We start from the raw sequence: 18474 nt of genomic DNA, 5'->3' as shown, positions 1-18474 counted from the left end.
AGGTTGGTTCATGAGGTTTAAAGAAAGAAGCCGTCTCCATAACATCAAAGTAGAAGGTGAAGCAGCAAGTGCTGATGTAGAAGCTGCAGCAGGTTACCCAGCAAGTTCACACGATGTCCATTCTGCAACCCAAGGATCAAGGAATAATTTTGACTTCAAGTCTTATTATTTAAGAAATACATTTTGTAAGGCTATAGGTGCCATTGATAGTGATTCCTTTGATGGATCTGGGCAAAGTTAATTGAAAACCTGGAAAGGATTCACCATTCTAGATGCCATGAAGAAGGTCAAATTATCAAATGACTGGACTTTGGAAGAAGTTGACCCCAAGCTTCATGGATGACTTGGAGGGGTTCAAGACTTCTATGGAGAAAGTAATTGCAGATGTGGGGAAAATAGCAAGAGAACTAGCAATTAGAAGTGAAGTGTGAAAATGTGACTGAATTACTGCAATCCCATGATAAAACTTTAACAAATGAGATATTTCTTATGGATGGGCAAAGAGCGTGGTTTCTTAATATGGAATCTACTCCCGGTGAAGATGCTGTGAAGATTATTGAAATGACAACAAAGGATTTCATATAAAAACAGTTGTTAAAACAGCAGGGTTTGAGATGATTGACTCCAGTTTTCAAAGAAGTTCTACTGTGGGTAAAATGTGGATAAAATCAAACAGCACTGCATACTACAGAGAAATCGTTAGTGAAAGGAACAGTCAACCAATGTGGCAAACTTCATTGTTGTCTTATTTTAAGAAATTGCCACAGTAATCCCAGCCTTCAGAAACCATCCTGGTCAGTCAGCAGCCATCAACATTGAGGCAAGACTTTCCACCAGCAAAAATATTATAACTCGCTGAAAGCTCAGATGATGGTTAGCCTTTTTTAGCAATAAAGTGTATTTTAATGAAGGTATGTACATTGTTTTTTAGGCACAATGCTATTGCACACTTAATAGACTACAGTATAATTTAAACATAACTTTATATCCCCTGCAAAATCAAAAAATTCAATTGACTCATTGTATTGAAATGTGCTTTACCGGAGTGGTCTGGAACCAAACCCACAATATCTCCAAGGTCTGTCTGTATTTGGACCAAAGATGGATCATTCTTACTCCAAAGTTTTAAAAATATTTCTTATGTTAATATGGTTTCTTCTGCCACTTTTAAAGCTGTAGTTTTTGCATTTAAATTAATAATCTATTTAAAGTTTATTATGGTATATTAAATGAACTATAGATCCAGGACAATATTTTCCTCATGGTTATGCACTGTCCAACACTATTTTTAAAATCTCTGTTTATTCTACTGATTCATGATAGCACAGTCTATCATATCGTAAATTCCCATATGTTTTGGATCTATTTCTCAACTCACTATTCTAATCTTTGTCTATGTGGCTAATCTTGCATAATCACATTCCTTTAATAATTTTAGAACGAAGTATAATATCTGGTAGGGCCATTTCCATGTTTTGGGGTATTTTGTGGATTTGTTCTTCCCTTTTCTTGATTAGGTTAACCTGTGATTCTCTATTTGTTTTTTCAAAGAACTTTATTTATTGCAAAATTTTGGTTCATATTTCCAATTCTGATCCAAGTGTTATTTAAGTGTTTTAAACTTCTACATAGTGGTGACTTTCTGTTTTCATATTGTTAAGCATTGTCAGCTATTAATATATAGCTCACTGACTATATCATTCAGATCTTCTATACCCTTACCTAATTGTTGGCTACCAGATCTGAGTTTCCTGAGAGAGGGGAATTAAAGTCTCCCATTTTTATTATATTTCTGACTATGTCTTTTTATAGTTCCCCTTGTTTTCACTTGATGAAACCTTTGCTTTCATCCAGGGCATCCTTTCTTTATGTTGATGTAAGTCTTCCTTCAATTTAGGGAAGTATTCCTGGAATATATTTTTAATTGCTTGTTCTATTATTTTGGATTCTTTGTAGGGAAGGGGGAATTCCAATTATGTATATTAGACATGTATTGGATTCCCTTGGCCTACATTTTATTTCTATCCTTTCTACTCTAATCCTTTTTATCTTTTCCTTTATATTTGTTTCTTTTTATTTGCATCTTCCAAGTTTTATTTTCTCTGTCCCATACTGTGCTTTCTGCTGTGTCTATTTTCCGTAGAACACCTAACTGTGTCTTCCTCCTGTTTTACAGAAATGTTTCTGTAACACATTTTTTTCCTATTCCATCTTAAATTCTTCCAGTTCCCCTTTCTCATTCTTTTTTTAAAATTATATTTAATTTTAAATTCCATTTAACATACAGTGTTAGATTAGTTTCAGGTGTACAATATAGTGATTTAACAATTCCATACATCACCTGGTGCTCATCACAAGAAATACACTCCTTAATCCCCATAGACTTACGTTTTTATCATAGTATCATATGTATGTGTATATTAAATATAACATGCTTTACTTTCAACAATATGCATTTATACTCAAAATTTTCATATTCAATTTTAGTAAAAATATCTATCAGCACAATCTCAGTTTAGTAATTAATAAGTATTTTTTATTATGTTATGTTAATCACCATACATTACATTCATTAGTTTTTGATGTAGTGTTCCATGATTCATTGTTTGCATATAACATCCAGTGCTCCATGCAGTACGTGCCCTCTTTAATACCCATCACCAGGCTAACCCCTCCCCTCACCCCCCTCCCCTCTAGAACCCTCAGTTTGTTTCTCAGAGTCCATAGTCTCTCATGGTTCATCTCCCCCCTCCGATTTCCCCCCCTTCATTTCCCCTTTCTCATTCTTGTAGCCTTCCCTTTTACTGTCCTATCCTTTCCTACCTGAGTTCTTATAATTCTATCACTATGACTACAATTTTTTTTAAAGATTTATTTATTTATTTGACAGAGAGAGAGAGTGCACACAAGTGGGGGAAGGGACAGAGGGAGAGGGAGAGAGAGAATCTCAAGCAGACTCCCTGCTGAGTGTGGAGACCAAAGCAGGGCTTGATCCCATGACCCTGAGATCATGACCTGAGCCGAAATCAAGAGGTGGATGCTTAACCAGTCAACTGAGCCACCCAGGGACCATGCCATCACTATGATTTTTCTTTTAAGAGAACTTCATTTAGACATTAGAATAACCTTCCTAATAAAATTTCATCTTTTCAAAGTGCTATATAAATGGAATCATGCAATATGTAACCTTTCTGGGATCTGATTTTTTTACTCTGTAATTATCTAGAGATACATCTATGTTATGTGTATCATAATCCATTCTTTTTTATTTAGGAGTAGTATTTCATGCCATGGATATACCACAGTTAAATTATTTACCTATTGAAGAATATCCATTTTTTTCCAGTTTTTGGCTATTGCAAATAAAGTTATCATTAATATTTGTGTACACATTTTTTTGTGTGAGTCTCTTACATAAACCTCATAATCACTGAGAAAAATGTCCAGGAATGCAATTGCTAGATTGTAGGGTAGTTACATATTTCATTTTCCTGTTTATTATTGTATTTTTAAGTACTAAATTTTCCATTTGTTTCTTCTTTATGTCTTCCATTTCTGTTCAGAGACTTCCCATTTCATTGTTAAGGCTTTCTATTTTTTCATTTGTTATAAGGATGTTTTCTATTGCCTGTTAAAACTTTTTATGATGACTGCTTTAAAATCTTTTTTTAGATAATTCTAAACTCCCTGTCACATTTATTTTTGTCCTTTTTCCATTCATTTTGAGATCTTCCTGATTGTTGTTGTGACAAGTGATTTTTACTGAACCTAGGACATTTGGACCACTATTTTATGAGACTCAGGATCTTATATAAACCTTGTATTTTAGCTGGCTTCCTTTGCCAACACTTCATCAGGGAAGGAGGGATGCTGTCATTATTGCCAAATAGGAGTAGAAACCCAGACTCCTTGGACTTTCTTGACCCCCAACGAGTGGGGATCTTGTTAATGCTGGGTAGGGTGGGAGTTTCTACTCCCCATTAGGCACCCACTAATATCTCCTTGACTAGCTGGGGTAGGAGTGGCCTTCCACCAACACCCCAAGGACTATGGTCTTGTATGTAATAGTAAATGCCTGACTCTCCACTGGGACTCCTTTGACATCAACCCAATGGGGCATATAAGGGTATTTCACTATTGCCAGGTGAGAGTAGAAGTACAGAATCCCCACTCGCCTTCTCTGAAATCATCCCATAGGGGAGATTGGGATACCTTGTTATAGCCAGACAAGGATGGAAATTTGGCTGTCCACTCAGTCTTTGTTGGCCTGGGTGGGAATGAAGCCACAGTTTATTTTGTGGTTTTATTTTGTGGTATTAAACCAGAGTAGCACAATTATTGTGTAAGTTTTCTGTTTTACTTTGGCTTGAGAGGACAGGCTTTATCATCATTCATTCATTCATTTGGACAGGCTTATCACCCATTCATTTATTTATATATATCTGTGCCCCCTAGTATTTTGAGTTACTAACTTCTTCAGCTCTAAGTCTGGAATATATGAGACTAAAAGAAAACCCAGGGAACTCACCACAATATCATTCATCAGATCTCAAAGTACCTAGCTGGTTGAACCTGATCTCCATCTTTTTATCTTTTTATATTTATTTTGTATATAATATTAAGGGATTTTTTTGTACTTAGCAGGAGGAATAGGCAAAACTCTATCTACTCAATCTTCCCAGGAATGTTTTCAGGTCATTTATTTTTACTACAAAGAAGGATACCAATTTTTCTTTTTTCTTGTTTATTTACCTTCTCTTTCCTTCCCTTTCCTTCCATTACTTTCCTTGCCCTTGTCTCCTCTCTTCACCCTTGACAATTTTTGCCTTGCCTCCTTATTCTTTCTTTCCTTCCCCTATTGTCCTTCTCTTCTCTGTTGTTTCAATTCCTTTTCTTTTCTTTTTTTTAACCTTTGACTTCCTTCATCCATCTCTCTCACCCCCAAGTCTCTGTGTCTGGCAACCACTAATCTGTTCTCTGTATCTATGATAACTATGAGAGGTTTTTTTTTTTTTTTTTCCCATGATATCCATTCACAATTTCTTTATCCAGTTATCAATCAATGGACACTTAAGTTGTTTCCATGTTTTGGCTATTTTAAATAATGCTGCAATGAGCATGGAGGTGCATATATCTTTTTGAGTTAGTGTTTTCATTTTCTTGCATAAGTACACAAGAGTGGAATTGCTGGATCAAATAGTGATTCTATTTTTAATTTTTTGAGGAACCTCCATAGTGTTTTCCATAGTGGCTGTACCAATTTACATTCCCACCAACAGTGCACAAGGGTTCCCTTTGCTCCACATCCTCACCAACACTTGTGATTTCTTATCTTTTTGATGTAGCCATTCTAACAGGTGTGAGGTGATATCTCTATTTAGTATTTGTTTGCATTTCTTTGATGATTGATGGTGTTGAACAGCTTTCAGGTACCAGTTGGCCATCTCTATGTCTTCTTTAGAAAATATCTATTCATATCTTCTGCCCATTTTTTGATGAGATTGTTTTTTTACTGTTGAGTTATAGGAGTGCTTTATATATTTTATTTTTTTAAGATTTATTTATTTACTTGAAGGGGGGCAGAGGGAGACAAAGAGAGAGAATCTCAAGCAGACTCCCTACTGAGCACAGAGCCCGACTCCAGTTTCAATCTCACAACCCTGAGATCATGACCTGAACTGGTATTGAGAATTGGACACTTAACCAACTGAGTCACCCAGGTGTTCCTTTATATATTTTAGATATTAGCCTCTCATCAGATATATGTTTTGTAAGTATTTTCTATTTAGTAGATTGCCTTTTCATTTTGTTGATGATTTCCTTTGCTGTGCAGAAGATTTTAGCTTGATATAATCCCATTTGTTTAATTTTGCTTTTGTTGCTTTATGGTTACTTTTCAGTAAAAAAATTAATGTTGCAATGTTTAATTGCAAATCTTATCTGTTTCATAGCAACCTTTTCCAGTGAGTTTAATTTATCTTTAAATTTTTTTTTCTCAGCTATTTTTTACATTTCTTGTGTAGTACACTGGAACACTGTAAGCAGTATCTTCATTGCTTAACATTCACATTTGAAAGAGTTGGATTTCCCTAGACTTGTCCTTTTCTGAGGACTCTTTGGGCAATGTGGAACAGTAATGACCTTCCTCAAGGATTTCCTCAACTCAAGGTTACCTTGCCTTTGTTTTAGAGGGACAGACAAGTTTCCATTTAATGTGCACTAATTGTATAGTTGAGTTTTCCTTGCCTCTCTGAACCTAAAGATGTTCAAAAGTTCTACTATCAGCTCCATGTTCCTCAGCTTCACTTACAAGCCTTTTCCACCAAGGCCCTTGTCTTCCCAGGTGAATCCTTCACTTTTTAGAAGGTATACTTTTCCTGGCACTTTCTGAGTTCTGCCACTTCTGAGGCTCTGGTCATTCTCTATCCCTTCATTCTCCACATTCTCCAGGGCTGTTGGCTTGTTGGTTTTCGGCCCTGTTCCTGGCAACTCCCACTCAGAGTGGTACCCTCTCCTTCTGGGTGTGCATCTCTCCTGGCTGTTTCTGAAATCTGCTACCACCGGGACGCCTCAACATTGACTTTTCTTCCCTGCTTCTCCTGCCACCTCTCCCCACACTGCTTCCTGCAGGCCTCCCTCTGCACCATTTGCTCTTGATCTTAATTATTTTTATCAACACAAACACATATTTGGGGATTTCTCAGTTTTCTTTTTCACCTACTTTCACTAACACTGACATTTGAGAAACTGATTTAGTTACTCATTTCACTCTCTGTAGTTCTAATAAGAACACCAAAGAGATTCAGCCCTAAACCATAGTCATACTAGAAGTCTGATGATCATATTCCAGATTATCAGCATGTGATCATTATAGAAATTTTGGAAAATAAGAAAAACATCAAAACAAAATGGTCCACAATCTTACCATGCATAAATAACCACTGTCAGCCTGTTGATGTATTTCCTTACAGTCTATCATATATTATACAAATGAGGTTCATTGTGCATACAATTATATATGCTGATTCTTTCACTTCATATTTCAAATCACTTAAATTTTAAGGAATCACATATTTCCAAGGATAAAAATACCAAGAAGACAGAAAGGTAGAAGATAAAATAGAACCAATCTTTTTTTTCTGTTTTATAAATAGCTTTATATAATTTAGTGCCTGTATGAGCTCCCAAATCACTAGTTCTCCATAATTCACCTAGCCATTTCCTCACTGCTGAACATCCAGTTTGTTCCCAAGTTTTAGTATTTTAAATATCAATGATAGATCAGAAATCATAAATATTTTAGAATATTCTTCCAAATTTGTGGGTGTAGCATCAAAGAATATGGAATTTTTTAAGGCTTTTGATACATATTAACATTTTTTTCCCAAAAATGTTGCCCAAATTAACACTTACAGCAATAGGATATAAGAATATCAGTTTGACCTTGCCTCTGACCATCATCTTAACCTTGATTAGCCAATAAAACATATTCTTTTGGTTTCCCATCATATTGCTCCCATCGTGTGTCAATAAGCAGCAGTGATCTGAGCCAGCTGCATTTTATAAGCATGAGTAGAAGCCATTGCTTGAATCTCAAGTCTTCTCTGCTGTCAGATAAAAATGCTGAAAGGAAACTGGGATGATTGAATGTTTTTATGATCAATGTCCCCTTTCCCTAAATGTAGATTACATTCACTCTATCATTGTCTATTGGAGAATGAAGTTGAAGTTATTGGCTCTGATAAAAAAGGAGTAGTAGGCTATATCATACTTTCATATTAAATACTGATAAATGAAGAAAAGCATTTGGGGGTCTAAATTATCCAGACCATTACTTTAATTTTACTCTCCCTGACATACAATGAGAATCTAGCTGCGAATAAATAGTACCTCCCACTGCCTTTCTCTGACTGCCAATAATATCCTAACCATGCTTTTTCTAAGACAGTGAAATATTCCCATATGTCCCAAACATGAATAAAACATCTTTGATGCACCTAACTTACTTGCAATTCTCATTCAACAATAGCTTTATCAGCATTTTGTGTTGAAAACTCTTCTCAACTGTTTTACTTCCAGCTTTGTAAGGACTAAAAGCTCACAATGTAAAACTTTAAAGTTAAAGGCTACAGAAGTGTCCTACAATTTGTTTATGTAACTTGGAGTTTTAATTTCAATTATCTACAATTGGGTCTTTGCTATCAATACAAGACTTACCTAAGGAAGAGATCATATCGAATATCATCATTTGGGTTCCCTGATGGGGTTGTGTAGCAATAATCCATTAAGACATTCCATCTGCAGAAAGAGGTAAGCATAATCCAGAGTCAGAATTTCCTTTTGAGTATTAGTTACTAATCCAAGGGAAGTAAATATTGACAAACATCTTACCCCCACAGGATAGGACTATATTTTTGTTGGTTATTTCAGAGGCTTCTTGTTTTAAAATGTTCTCCTAAGCTCAAGGTGTTTAAAAATCTGCAGCAAATTGCGATCTGACATCAAGTGGGGTTAAGGCTAATATCACATACACAAAAAAATTGTGTACATGATAGCTGTTCAAAGTCTGAAGAAACAAAAGCCGGAAGTGAGCTACAGAGATGCTTCTATATTCACTATGAACAACAGCCTTTTGTTTCCAGAAGTTACTATCTCTAAAAATGACAGAAGATAGGGCGCCTGGGTGGCTCAGTTGGTTAAGCGACTGCCTTCGGCTCAGGTCATGATCCTGGAGTCCCGGGATTGAGTCCCGCATCGGGCTCCCTGCCCGGCGGGGAGTCTGCTTCTCCCTCTGACCCTCCCCCCTCTCATGAGCTCTCTGTCTCTCAAATAAATAAATAAAATCTTTAAAAAAAAAAAATGACAGAAGATATTACAATGCCACATACAGCAAGAAGTTTGGTGCATAAATTATACACTGAAAATTATGCCAGAATCAGTGGTGGTGAGAGTGGGAGTCCATGATAGACGCTGTTTTAGGTAAAAGAAAACCATGAGGCAAATACACAGCCTTCCTCCACAAGGCCATACTGTGCCTACATTATTTCATTCTAACCCCGGTGTTATAAAAATGACTAGTCTATAGGAAGTAAATGACAATAATTTTTTTAAATCCTGCATTTGATAAGATAATTTTAAAGAATCATATATATCCAAGAATAGCAATACTAAGAAAGAAAGGGAGAAGGTAAAGAACTAAATTTCCAGAGTATACTGGAGAATACTCTTCAGGATGCAAAGTTTATGTAATAATATGTGATTGGATCTTTATAATAATATTGGATTGGATCTTCAGCTTGTGAATTCCCTTTCAATTTTGATCATTCTGGATTATCTAAAACGTGATCATATGAAACTTGATTATATGAAACTTGATCAGTTTGGGGTTTCTTACGGAGATGTTTCTGAAGTTCATTTTATATAATTTTGGCCCAGATCACTATGAGGAGAGTCCTCTTGTTTTTTTAATAAATTTGCATTGAATAATAACATACACATAAAAAAGTGCACAAATCATCAATGTTCACAAAATGACTACATCTGATTCATCATCTTTCAGATGAAAGACGAAAACATTGTGGTATCCCAGAAGATCTGCCACTTCCAGTAATTCTCCCTCCCTCTTTATGGGAAGACTTGTTATTTTCCAATTAATGACACAAAGTGTCACTCCCTAATCTTTGTAATTTGTTATTTCTACTTATTAGCATTCCTAAATGGTGTGACAATGACAGTATTTTTTAAATTAAAAATGAATGTACTATTTTTATGATTCATGAGGCTTTCCGTAGTCAAAATGTTTTAACCAACAGAAAAAAAAAAAGAGTTTGAAAATACCTGCCATCCAGATTAGTGGCTTGTACAGCTGCAAATACTTTGGTTTTCAAAGGTAATCCGATACTTGGGATAATTAACTGCTGACTGTAGGTTGAATCCTAATGATGAAAAAAATGAGCAATTAATCTGTCATTGTCCCACTTAAAACAATAACGTCATATAAAAAAGGGAGCAAATCAACATAAATATACAGAATCAACCCCAAAGAGGATCTAGTTAATCCTTTAGTTTCTCAGCAGAACTGTTCTTAAACTATATCCAGTAACAAATTCATTTCCATGCATAAATCTTTTTGTTTCCATGGCTTATCATATATTATTGTTAATGTTCTGTATATTTAAATTGCATTCAATGGTTAATAGTCAGTAGTTAATACTTAACTTGTTTAATAATCAATTGTCAATAGAGTTTATTTAAATTAATACTTCATTTACTTAAATTACTTAGTGGCTAATACTCAGTTTCTTTAAGTTACATCTACTTCAGTTTAAGCCCTTTGCCATTGGAGTTATAGGTCTTTATGCTCTTGATAATCTCTCATTTGCCCAAAATCACTTATCTGGCAATTTGAAAGTACCAAAATGTATTTGAAAACCAAAAAAGAGACCAACATGTCCTCTAAGTTGCCAAAATGCATGCCATGGAGTTCCTTCACCGAATTCCTTGGCAGTTACTTATAGAAGGGTGTCTCAGGGCTTCACTTCCACCTTTTTACCCTTATTTTACAACAATTCTCAAGAGCTTATTTGTATCACTGCCCAACTTACAATATTAAATCAATATGTTAGAAATTGAGAGCTGAAAGCTTTAATTTGATAATGAAGAAAAAACAGAAAAAAATTGTAGGGAAAAAAAAAGAAGAAAAGAAAAGAACTTCTAAAAATGTAAGCTGTCAAATCATTTAGCATGCAAGCAAACTGTTTCCCCCAAATTTAGTAACCCTGAAGACAGTGCTATTTTGCAGCAAAGGAAAAATATTAATGTTCATTATGAAATTTCAAAGACATCAAGCAAAGGCAAAATACACAGCATATTCTGTTTAAGAAGGCCGGAAAGAAAGCAACAGATTTTGAATTTTTGAAATTATAAATTTTTAAAATTATGGTTTGGACACTTTACTTTTGAAACAGTTGCACTTGTATGGAACATTTCATTCCCAAATAAAGTCAGATAAATGAGGGATTATATGCTGTACTTATTTTCTCTATTTCTGTGATATATGATAATAGCTCCTTCAACATTTCTAATAGGTAGTATTTTTATTTATCTTTCTGGCTCCCTTTGCAAACTTCTCCAAGTATTCCACTTCATTAAATATACAGATCTTATACTTGCATCAGCAGGGTCCAGAAGAATGTTTACTTTTTTACAAGTATCATACTGCTAAGTCATTTGCAAATGATGTGACTCAGCTGTGGTTTAATCATGAATTATCACATTTTTCCTCCTAAAATTGCTTCTAAAGGTTTTTTTTTTTACTTTGTTTTGTATATTTGCTTTTTTATTCTTGTTAGGACAATATTGTCTGTAAAGTCAATTATATTTATTTTAGATTTTTTTCTTCAACTTTTAAAAAATGTTCATAATTACTGTAGTACTATCTCAGATTTACTCTTTCTGTATTTCCTCAGAAGAGACTAGTATTTAGGTACAATTCAAATTCACAAAGTCATCTTCATTTCCATTTCCACAGAGGAGAACACCAATACATTTATATTACATAAAAATAAGGCCACAGTCCAACTTAAAATAATCCACATTTGGAAATCTCATAGTCAATAAAAGTCATCCTTTTTTATAAATATAATTTTCCTAAGTATACTTACTGCACTTCCAGAATACATAAATATAAACAATTGCATGAATGCAAACTAGGTACAACTTTTCCTTTCCAAAGAATGAGAGTTGTAGGTATATAACTTTTCATCATTCCTATGGGCTAAAAGTCAAAAACTCTGCATGTGAAATAGGAAGATACAGCCAGTGATGGTTATAAAATAATACTCATTTTGAAATGTTGCAATGAAATTACATATGGACAACTAAATGTTAGTGTTCCAAACAAATAATAAGTATGATTTTGGATCAGTTAGTGAAAGGAAACCAATTTTTTTTTCTAGTCTAAATTACTAGTTTTTTTTCCTTGTTATTACAATACAATTGACTGTATTCCCTAGGCTATACTTTCCACCTTTGTGACTTATTTACTTTAAAACTGGAAGCTTGCATAAACTACTAGTTTGGTAATATCCTGTATCATGGCAAAATATTACATCCATGCCATGTTAAAAAAGTAGTTGGGGGCAGTGAGGCTCTTCTATATGATACAGTAATGATGGATCCAAGTTATCAACATTCATCAAAATCCACAAAATATACATGAAGAGTGAAACCAAATATAAACTATGGACTTCAGTTAATATATATATGGGTTCATCAACTGTAACAAATATACCCCAAAATTCAAGGTGTAAGTAATAGAGGAAATTGTGTACAGGCACAGGAGTTCTGTGGGAATCTCTGTATTTTCAGATCAGTTTCTCTGTAAACCTAAAACTGCTCTAAAAGTTTGTCTATTAATTAAAAAAACATTTTGTGGAGAAATGGTTAAATTTCATTAAATAATTGTTTAGTAAATAACTTCTAAAATTCAATTTAGTTTTTTAATTCAACCATTAATGACACCTTTATTGCAAACTGGTTAAAAATGAGATGTGTTTATTCTATTTTCTGAATTATATTTTTTAAAATATTTTATTTATTTGAGAGAGAGAGATAGCAAGAGAGAGCACGAGTAGGGGGGGGAAGGAGGGATGGGGAGAGGGAGAAGCAGACTCCCCTGCTGAGCAGGGAGCCCAATGCTGGGCTGGATCCCAGGACCGCAGGATCATGACCTGAGCCGAAGGCAGATGCTTAAACAACTGAGCCACTCAGGCATCCCCTGAATTATATTTTTAGAACCTGTTCCCATCAGAGCTCTCAGGATGTTGAGTCTTATCAAATAAAAAGCATGACACATCAAAAAAAAATGAGAAGTGTTTTGACATTACCTATTTTATTTATAGTCTGATATCAAACAATTGGTTAACCTTTTTACCACAGAATTAAAATCTTAAGGTTATCACCAAATTACAGGCTTTTATTTAGCATTAAGATTCTAGCAAGTTTTGAGGGATTATGTCTAGTTAGCAACAGGAGAATACTATTTCTAATGATAAAGGAAAGACCCTCATAGCAAAGCTCTCCCCAAATCCACACATCTAAATTTCTATTTTCTGCTTTTCCAGTAAGAGAATAGTTTTATTTCACAAAAAATAATGGTGTCATTAAATGCCATGTGGGTATATTTTTTTACTTTTTTAGGATCAGGAAGTTTCATCTTTGTTTCATTCAAATATAACAAATAATACTGAATCCAAACCAGTCACCTCAATTCTACCCCAGGGAGCTTACACATATAAATCAACAGATAGGAATTTTCCAATGTAAAAATATTGCTCAAAACAATAATAAATATCTGGCCATATTGGGAATGAATATTGGCACATATTTGCCGAGCATTGTGGAATCGAGTAACTTGGCAGTTTCTTCTTGCAGAGGAAAGTCTGGAAATCACAGAAAGGCAATCTTCATTCCAACAGATTTTAATTTGTTATTTAAAACTCAGTGGTGTCAGACTACAAACTTATAAACATGATTTTTTTAAATGCCTTTGGAAAATGTCCTACTACAATATTTATAGCTCATTATATTCAAAGTATAAAGCACTGACTTTTAAATCAGTTGCATGAATTATAACTCAGTGCCATGATGACATGAATAATAATGTAAAAATCAGATTCATAATTTACAAAAATGTTGGTTGATAGATTGAAAAATTGATATTTAAATCAGGCATTTAAAATGTATGAATAAAAACTTTTAATCAACATGAAAATATCATTTGGGGGATTAATGTTAGAGTTATAAATAGAAATCCATGTATTTTTCACGTCTTGCTGCCACTGTCGATATTTACATGACAAGAGTTTAGACAATACTATGTAGTCAACCCAAATTATTTCAAATGTGACATAATTGTCATCAGCCAAAACCCATATTGAAAATATTAACACATTCATCACCAAGAAAAGTATCATTTGGACTTTTCCTATCTTTTTATCACAAAAATATTACTTCCAAAATCTTGACCCTGACTATGGCTACACGCACATGCACACAAATAAATATATACATATAAATGTAGATAGACACTTGGAGTAACTATGTAGAATCACATTTACAAAATAAAATCGAAGTCATTTATCAACTTTTAGGAAGTAACGGAGTTTTTAGTATACCTTTATCACTAAGATGTATAAAAATGCTGGTAAAGATGGATAAATGTTACCAAAGTATAACAGGGTTAATGTGGCTTTTGGTGGATTTTGATATAAAATCCATCCGCATAAATGGCTCCTCAGAACAGTGAGAGGGAACATAACATCCTTCACCCATCAACTTACATTATAAAGGAGCAGGTTCAAAGTGCTGACAAATGTACCATTGTTCTCTCTCACAGAAATAGCAGCTGAGGACCTAAAATAGATTTAGAGAAAGGAAAGCATTGATGAGATTTTAAATTAAAAGTTTCAGTTATACATTAATGTTGGATTTAAGGCACTAAAACTCTTGAGTAAGCTTGATATACTTTTAACTAGGCCTGGAGTAGGCACACTCTTTAAATCACTGAACAGATAAATAATCAAAAAGCAAGAGAGACCAAATAAAGACAGACTGTTCTTTATGATCTTTTTATTTACAAAGGCATCTTTGCATTTTGCACTGCATATATGGGACTGTTTAAAGAAAAATGTCATTCCAGTATAATTTGAATCTGATATAAGTACATTTTCATCAATCCCATGAGAAGTTTCATGAGATCAGGGATTTTGTTCTACTTTGTTCACTGCTAGAACATTGCATGGCACATGGTAGAAGTATAATAAGTATCTGTTGAATAAATGAATGACTTTCCATGTACACTGCAGCCTAGGAATGTGTTTACTGGGGGAGAGAGGGGCAGCAGAGTAAGTCTGTGACACCCTAATGACTCACTTCCCTCTAGCCCTGGATCGTTTTGACTCAAAACTTTTCTTTTCTTGTCTTCCAAGTCTTGCTTTTTACCAAGGTATTTATCATCACTGTGCCATTAAAATCAGCTGTAATCATTTTTTTTAACTGAAACAGAATGTGGCCTCCACGTTCCCTCATGACTGAGATTAAACAATCACTATACCTTTGCGATAGCAAACCCTAGATCTGAGGAGAGAAAGTTTTCACTCAATTATCCATTTTGTCAAAACTATTTGACAAATCCAGAAGACTATGTTATAAGGTGAACATAACCCTGTCTTGGAGTATGTGCTTTAGGAAAAATGAATGAATGCATGACTATAAGCAAAAGGCTATGACCTCAGTCCATATCTGAAGCTCTTTGGCTCTGAGTGATGTCACCTCTCTTTGGGAACCATCGGCACTTGTGCAGTTGACACCCCAGAAGAGGCATGTGGTCCCCAGGTTCTGAGGCAGTAGAGTCCAAGAGTGAGAGCTTATGGCAGAGACTGAAGCCAAGCAAGACTCGACATGCAGTAACTAGTCTATGTACTGGAAACAGGACACTCCTGGACCACATCAGCACCCAGAATTCTTAGCTTCTTGGGCAATTCTAAAGGGCATGAGGAGAACCCCTAGCTAGACATCTGACCAGTTTGAGCCAGTTTTAATTTGGGGGGAAATACATATGTGTGTGTGTATATATATATATATATATACACCATATATATATATCTGATCTGTTGATATGGGTCATAACAATGTCAGATCGATCGATCGCTCGATCGATAAAGACAAGACTTAATATGGTTCCCATTACTTTGAGTTTGGCTATTCTCAACAAATCCTGCTATTTTCATAAGTCCCTTGAGGATAAAAAAATGACTCAAACATGAAGACAGAATGTGAAAGCAAGGATAGAATGTGAACTTACGAGGCAAGCTGAGTATTATTAACCAGGTATTCCAGTGGGTAACTACAACTAAATTTGTAAAGAAGCCCAGGTAGATAGCTGATGATTGTTGGTGGGTCTGGAGTATCAATGTATCCTGAAATATTTCCTATTTGTACTGAAGTTGCATTTCCATAAGCACTGACTCCAGAAATTGTGGATACCTATTAAAACAGTAGATCAAGTTCAATGATTAAATAGATATATGTAAATCTAGGCATTTCATATGCAAAATAAAACATTAGACCAGATCATTCCTAGGGTCTGTTTCAACTACAACATGCCATGGTTTTGAGATTATATACACATACTGCTATTTATAAGTGATTACATATGTCTTTTAACTAAAGGAAACTTCATATTCACCAAAGACACTTTATTCATAATTCATAAATAAGAAAGGAGAGGGATTACATGTTCAGAGGGCTACAAAAAGTAATTCAAAAATATTCACGAGTAAGGTCCAAATTCTGTGGCCTGGCTTAAAAGATCCCTGTTAAACTGATCTTGTTTTCCACTTTGGCTTGGTATCTCCAGACTCATACTCTTGCCTAATAATACCCCAACCATTGGGACACCTGGGCGGCTCAGTAGGTTAAGTGTCGGTCTGCCTTTGGCTCAGGTCATGATCCCAGGGTCCTGGGATCGAGTGCCCCATCAGGCTCCTTGCTCAGCAGGGAGCTTGCTTCTCCCTCTGCCTGCCATTCCTTCTGCTTGTGCGCTCCCTGTCTCTCTATCTCTGACAAATAAATAAATAAAATCCTTAAAAAATAAGAAGAAGAAATGATGCCCCAGCCATAAGGCCCTTGTGGCTTCGCACATGCTCCCTCTGCCTCCTTCCTCCCCCACTTCACCATGACATATCCTGCTTCTCCCCTGGATCTCCTGTTCCCCAGGAAAGCTCCTGACTGCCCTATAGGCAGTGCTCATCTCCATCACAGGCGGAGGAACGGTGCATGAGCAGTCTCCTGAACTGTCAGTCCCCTTCACCGTAATCAGAGCCTCTTGTGGGTAGGGAGTCCTCTTAGTCTTATTTGCCTTTGCATGGTCTGCATCACACAGTGACACCAGCATCTTGGGACCCCTGAGATAAATTCTGAACAAATGAATTAAGGTCACAAATTTTCTGAGGGTCAATCTGAGGGCTTTCCTCTGTGATACTTACATGGAGACCCTCATCTCTTTCCAGGGCAATAGTTCAGAGAGCAATAGTTCATAGATGGGCTTCAGGGGGATCATGAACTCCCAGAAGTTATATTAAAATATTGTCCATATGTGTATTTTCATGGGACTGATTAGCTTTCATTGGATTCTTCAATCCCACTAAAATTTAAGAACCACCATTTTAGGAATAATCAATAATGTTCTTGACTTTCATAACACCATAGAGGAATACAGCTTCGTCCATTATGTCAAAGACAGTATAACACTCAATAAATACTTTCAGCAGGTATTATGGAAATCTGTAATACTTACTTTTCAACAATAGAATAAACTTTATGCGTGAACCTAGAAGTACATGGGCAAAGCTGAGGCAATTATCAAGCTAATTCATGAACAGAGCCAGAATCATTACAAATGAAAACATTTTTTTTATTCTAATCCAGTGATGTCACAGTCTACTTAATTTTTCCTATGTAAGATTATCCTTGGAGAAGACTCCAAAGTTGGTGACATCTATGGCAAAAATGAAAAAATAAGCAAATCCCCTCCTCTCACACTTCCCTGACTGGCTAACTAAACATACCAACTCTGTGAAAACAAAACAAACACAACACACAGGTATATAGCAATTTTTATGCCCAAGTTATTCGGCTTTAAAAAAAGTAAATAGCACATGCGCGTGCGAACATGCACACACACACACACACAGATGCTTTGCCTGGCATTTCTCCTGAACTATTTTCTTGGCAGCAGGGCAAGACTTAAATCCAGAGAAGAAAGCACCCTGAAGGAGAGACCCCAGGGTAAGGTGGGAGGAGGGAAACCTTGGCTCTCCATATGGGCTCCTCCCTCCACAAGGAAACACAGACATGTAATAATCAGCCTGCATCACTCTCCCTCAGGCCCACCTCATAACCTCTCTGTGCACAACTCAGAGAGATGAATAAATGTTTTTAATAAAAAGAGTCAACAATACTCACACTGCAGGCTTGGAAACGGTCATGGGCACAATATTCTAACTGCCCTCCGGGGAAAAGATAAAGAAGGAGATCAAAGAAATCTCTCTTTCCTGTCTCCCATCTCCCATCAAGTCTTAGAAACCCTGCCCTTAGAGAAATTAAGCCTTCCCCTTTAATCCCAAACAATAATTTATGAAGAGAAAAAGCCAGTTTCTCCTCATCCACTGGGCTAAGTGGTCATGTTCACTGTATCTCCTTTTTGTCTGTGCTAGGATTTACCAATAAGATTATATTTAAACAAGCAAAATGAAAAAAACAGTACTCAATGAATTTCAGTGTAACACCCCACAAATCATAATATTTATACTTCAATTAATTTTAATTCCTGGGAGAATCAATTCCTTATTCAGTTTCTTCTCTTTTTCTTTCTTTCTTTTTCTTTCTTTCTTTCTTCTTTCTTTCTTTCTC

At 35.4% G+C, this 18474-nt stretch overlaps 1 protein-coding gene across 1 annotated transcript in view; it reads right to left on the bottom strand.

The window, feature by feature from the left end:
- ZPLD1 (zona pellucida like domain containing 1) overlaps positions 1-18474 on the bottom strand; it is a 44182-nt gene that overhangs the window by 10270 nt on the left and 15438 nt on the right. Inside the window, exons 3-6 of the mRNA XM_035015307.1 lie at positions 15866-16047; positions 14343-14415; positions 9838-9935; positions 8218-8298 (exon numbers count right to left, since the gene is read on the bottom strand). Coding sequence (XP_034871198.1) covers positions 8218-8298; positions 9838-9935; positions 14343-14415; positions 15866-16047 — 434 coding nt within the window. The remainder of the gene's footprint in view (positions 1-8217; positions 8299-9837; positions 9936-14342; positions 14416-15865; positions 16048-18474) is intronic.

The sequence above is a fragment of the Mirounga leonina genome, unplaced genomic scaffold (genome assembly GCF_011800145.1).
Source record: "Mirounga leonina isolate KUSES-001 unplaced genomic scaffold, KU_Mleo_1.0 Mir_169, whole genome shotgun sequence".
Taxonomy (NCBI): Eukaryota; Metazoa; Chordata; class Mammalia; order Carnivora; family Phocidae; genus Mirounga; species Mirounga leonina.
This window is presented reverse-complemented; position numbering and strand designations above follow the sequence as displayed.